The sequence below is a fragment of the Gobio gobio genome (genome assembly GCF_949357685.1).
Source record: "Gobio gobio genome assembly, chromosome: 11".
Lineage (NCBI taxonomy): Eukaryota > Metazoa > Chordata > Actinopteri > Cypriniformes > Gobionidae > Gobio > Gobio gobio.
Window position 1 is genome coordinate 56589327 of NC_137104.1, and position 4931 is coordinate 56594257.

General features: G+C 41.8%; 1 protein-coding gene across 1 annotated transcript; it reads right to left on the bottom strand.

Annotated features, from left to right (window-relative positions):
• Positions 1 to 327: 327 nt before the first annotated feature.
• mcl1a (MCL1 apoptosis regulator, BCL2 family member a) lies at positions 328 to 4432 on the bottom strand. Its single transcript, XM_079828355.1, has 3 exons — positions 3610 to 4432; positions 1854 to 2104; positions 328 to 638 (listed from the first exon to the last, which is right to left on the bottom strand). Exons 1-3 carry the CDS (start codon positions 4013 to 4015, stop codon positions 522 to 524), a joined length of 774 nt encoding a protein of 257 aa, XP_079684481.1. The 5' UTR covers positions 4016 to 4432; the 3' UTR covers positions 328 to 521.
• Positions 4433 to 4931: the final 499 nt, after the last annotated feature.

Genomic DNA, 4931 nt, shown 5'->3' on the forward strand with positions numbered 1-4931 from the left:
AAGATTAATTTCTCTCTTCCGCAGATTACATGATTGAAAACTATTAAGATTTTAAACAAATTCACAAAGTAATGAATCTCACTGGTGGTCGTGTCCCTGATCCCCAGCGTGTGATTGGCTGCTGATGTCACAGCTAAACTCCGGATCAAAGCCTGAGAAAGCTGATGGTCAGCTTCATGGGACACACAAAGCCGGAATAGATTGGGTTTTGTCAACTCGAAACTAACCCTGAGTTAGTTAAGCTTCCATCATGGAACAGGCCCACTGTAGTTTATTTACACGTGTACAAAGCCAAACATTAGAAAAATCACATGATGCACACACAACTGTTAACAGTATTTGTTTTATTACAAAAATATATATCTGTAAAGTCCAATTCTGTCCTTTCTGGCTCCTGAAGAGCACAATCGCGTGGCGTGATCTGGTTTCGGACTCCGAGCAGAGTCTCACTCCAAACGACACGTGTGTGTGTGTGTGTGTCAGCGTCCGGCGGGGCGGCTCAACTTCCCCCAGAGCGACCCTCATCGCATCAGGAGCACGAGCCCGGCGCCGATCCCAGCACATCCCACCATCGCCATCAGGGTGTGGCGGACCGCGGACTCCACATCCTGCTCGCGGAAGAACTCCACAAACCCATCCTGCAGACACACACACACGGTAATTAGTTGACCAATCATTTGTGTCATAATTTTTGTTAATTACCTTTTTTCACTGATGAAAAAAAGAGACGATAACTCAATAAAAACTAGTGTTGGATTACAAAAACTGAGGAAAATCAACTCATTTTCGTCAACAAATAAAAACGAGGAAAATGTTCGTCAGAGCGGCTCAATCAATAACACACACTTATGCCAGACCAGTGTTTATGAACTAATGCTGATGAATGTTTACTTTACGATGTTTATATAGTAATATGTTTTAGACGGTTGTAATGATATTTATCTCCTCATCTGAACTTGAATGAGCTCCTGCAACTGCAACAGAGGCGCAGACATTTCAAAATAAGAGTCCTGGTGTATTTCCAGCTTGTTTATCATTAAAAGTCACGCATTATATATTCGTTTTTGCTCACACCGTAAACTATATTTAATTTAATTCCCATTTAATTCATAGTCAGGAGGAAAGACCAGTATTAGACACATATTCAATAAAGTATCAGGGTTATAATAGTTCACTAAAACCATTCAAAAAAAACTTCATTACTTTAAATTAAATAAATGTTAGCTGAAATGAAAAAAAAAAACTTATTTGAAGCTTTAGCTTAACCTGATATACTGACTAAAACAGAAATACAACGTTATAAAAACTATAGAGATGTTTTTAAAAAAGTGAATTGAGCTCTTGTGTATTTTTAATGTCAAAAACAAAATGTCAGTTCAAGTGACAGTCGGTTATGTGACGCTTAAATGCTTAATTGAACTAAACTCATTAGATTTTAAGAGACTAAAACTAAAAACATGGCATTTTTCTATTATTGTATAACGTTTCCTGAGGTGTACTTATATTGTTAGTATGATTTTTACATCAAAAAAAGTCATAATTTAGAACTAAAAAGGCATTTTTTCTGTACTGTTATTACCCCTCTGGCTGAATGCTCTGTTTGAAGGGGCGTGTCTGCTGTGAGACTTCAGTGTAAACGCCCACTGTTGTGATTGGCTGACATCTTTGCATTTGAAATGAGTGTTAGATTGTGTTGCGGAGGGGGCGTGGTTTAGCATTTTCTCCACATTTTCTGGACAGGCAAAGCAGAGGAAGGGGAGGTAACCTTTCCTGGTATGACATCATAACAGGAAAATTCAAGATCAGCTCGTCTGAAAGCTAAATCAAAATGGCTGCCGGGCGGCTGGACTCACCCAGCCGTTGTTGTGGAGGAGCCAGTCGTGCTGCTCTGAGGTCAGATAGGAGGAGATCTGCTCCGCCACCGCCTCCACCTGCTCCTCCCGCCGCGCCTCCTTCAGCCGCGAGCACACCACCGCCCCGAAGGCCACCAGACTCGTGACCCGACCCCAGTTGGTGCTGCCGTCTTTGAACATGGTCTGAGCGATGAGGTGGAGGAAGTCCATCGAGTCCGGCTGAGAGTCCAGATGCAGACGCTGCAGCATCCCTGAGGACAGAGGCGCCAGTTTAGGGTTTTCTCATGTCATTACATTGCTAAGAGCACAAGAAACAAACGGAATTAAAACATTTTTGAAAAATTATATTTTATTCATATGTTATGATATGTCCTCTGTAGTTGTTTAAAGGTCCCATGGCATGTTTTTAACACTAATACGAGTTCCCCTAGCCTGTCTATGGTCCCCAAGTGGCTAGAAATGATGGTGTAAAGCGAGTTCTGGCTCTGCATTTGAGAAAATGACGGCCCAGGCGAGCTAATCTTGAATTTTCCTTGAAAAAATTCCTTTATTTCTAAATTATAAAAAAAAAATTATGTAAAAATCATACTAACAATATAAGGACACCTCAGGAAACATTATACAATAGAAAAATGCCATGCCATGGGACCTTTAAAAAAATAAAAATGACATGAAATTGCATGTATAGGCAAAAACAATGGGATTTATTTTTAATTCACATATCAATTTTTAGGTTTCAGGGTTTTTTTTAAACAACTGAACCTGAAAACTGTAGTTATGATTTTTCATTTTGCATCCTAACCACTGTTTTCATGTTCAACACACACACACACACTATATTTATATATGAGGTCCTGCCCAGGTGTATAAATCAACCACTAGGCCTGAAGTAAATATTCCATGCTCAACTGTAAGTGGGATTATAAAGTGGAAGCGATTGGGAACAACATCCACAAAAAAGCGGGGTCAGCGCATGCTGAGGGTCACGGAAGTGGCCAACTTTCTGCAGAGTCAAGAGCTCCAGACCTCTTGAAGTGTTCTCTGAGTGACATCCCCAAGATCAGCTTCGTAATTATTAATAGATAGGTTTGTGTTGATACAGATATATATAACTCCCTTGCCCCGCCCCTTTTTGATTGACAGCGCATTGATTATGCTGCACTTTTCTATAGCGCTGCGCTAAAATGGCGGTGTTACGTTTCACTTTGCATTTTTAAAGTGTTTCGCTTTCCTAACCACTGTGTTTTCATGTTTATGACACCCTCCCTCACACACACACACACACACACACACACACACACACACACTCTGATAAGCGGAACTCTGGCAGTTCCGAGAATCGCACAGACGAACTTTGCGGTTTGAGATAAAAAAAAAACACCGAGGGAAAACACAGCAACGTCTATTTATTTACGTTCAGATAAGAATAGAACAAATAACGCTGAATACAATTTTACATGACAAGTTATAACATTAGCAGACGTAATAGAAATAAAAAAAAGATGGTACTACTATCATTAGCAGCCAAATAATTATAATTAATGTTTTAATATTACATTACATTTAGTCATTTAGCAGACGCTTTTATCCAAAGCGACTTACATTTACGACTTACAAATATGACATCACGTGACCTTTTACTCAGAAATAAGACATATTTTGCGATTAAACTCACTTTAAATGTGATGGTTATTTTATGTATTAATACTTTAACGCGTTTTATTTTATTCTCGTACGGAAATAACACATTGTTTACCTTTGTAGACGATCTGGTGCTTTTCGAGAATATCCGCGACGACGCGCCTCATTGTCGGGAGCGCGCCGCTGTGGCTCTTCTCCTGCGAACACATTCCCGTGTGTGTGCGGTAGAAAACCAGCAAAAGCTCTCGAGTATCGCGGTCCAGCTCGGCGGAACCGAGCTCCTGCGAGTCCGGGGTGGACGGGAGAGAACCGTCGGCCGCCGACACGAAGCGCCCGTCCAGCTGTAGTCCTTTCATCCCGTTCGTCCCGGGCCTTAACGGCTTCAGCGCGGCGTCCATCTCATCCGCGCACCCGTCCAGCTCGTCCTCTGTTCGCGTCTTCAGCGCGGGCACGAGCGTCGTGTGCGCGCCCTGTGTGAAGATACTCGCCGCCGTTCGCCTGAATCCTAAACTCATAGTCATATTACCGCTTACAAACAAAAAGAAGGTGCTAGATAAAACTTAAATGCTTAGACTTATTTCAAATGGTGAAGGTTAAAGCTCAGACGGCGAAGGTGACGGTCGACACTCTTGTGTGAGTGAAGCGGAAGTCGTTGGAACGCAGGCGCATTTAATACTGCGCCATGACGTGTCATTTGCGTCGGTTTTTCCAAACCACGCCCCCCTTAAAGCCATATATGGTCTTCCTCTTAGAGTTTCCTTGGAAATTCTTTGCGAGTTTTTTTAATATTACGCGTGAGGAATGTTCCCAGGGTAAATTCTTTGAATAATTTCATTAGTTCCACACAGAATCGGCGGTGTGTGTGAACGGAAGCAGTGATTAGTCAGTATGTAAAGTTAAACTTGAGACCAGTAACACACCCTAGTGACCCTTTACCCTCTGACTCACGGTCAGCCAGCGTTACACACACACACACACACACACACACACACACACACACACATTAAATTATTTATTTATCAATAAAAAAAGAAGCTACGTTACTTTCACTATAGTGACCTCTGGTGGATATATAACATTGCGTTGGTCCCCTGACCCCAGCTGGGGTTCAGTCAAATAATCGGAAGCAGGAAGTACCTCCAACCTCCAATCACGAGCCTCCAACGAGTGACAGCAACCAATCAGATGATGGCTGGGCGACTGCAGTGTAAACAGTGTGGATGTCGGTGGAGCTCAAATGAGTTCAATGATAGATATTATGAGTAAATAAACCCTAGCATTCGATAAGAATCGGTAGGTTTGTTAATATATCATGCTGTTCACTTTTAATAATCAACATACACTCACCTGAAGGATTATTAGGAACACACACTAATACTGTGTTTGACCTTTGGCCTTCAGAACTGCCTTAATTCTACGTGGCATTGACTCAACAAG

What these genes read in the sequence shown, in the direction of transcription:
- mcl1a (XM_079828355.1), bottom strand. Translation starts at nt 4,015, where the DNA reads ATGACTATGAGTTTAGGATTCAGGCGAACGGCGGCGAGTATCTTCACA. An exon ending in GCACCAGATCGTCTACAAAG is followed by an intron (nt 2,105 to 3,609) that starts GTAAACAATGTG and finishes CTCTGTCCTCAG; the next exon opens with GGATGCTGCAGCGTCTGCAT. An exon ending in TCCTCCACAACAACGGCTGG is followed by an intron (nt 639 to 1,853) that starts GTGAGTCCAGCC and finishes GTGTGTCTGCAG; the next exon opens with GATGGGTTTGTGGAGTTCTT.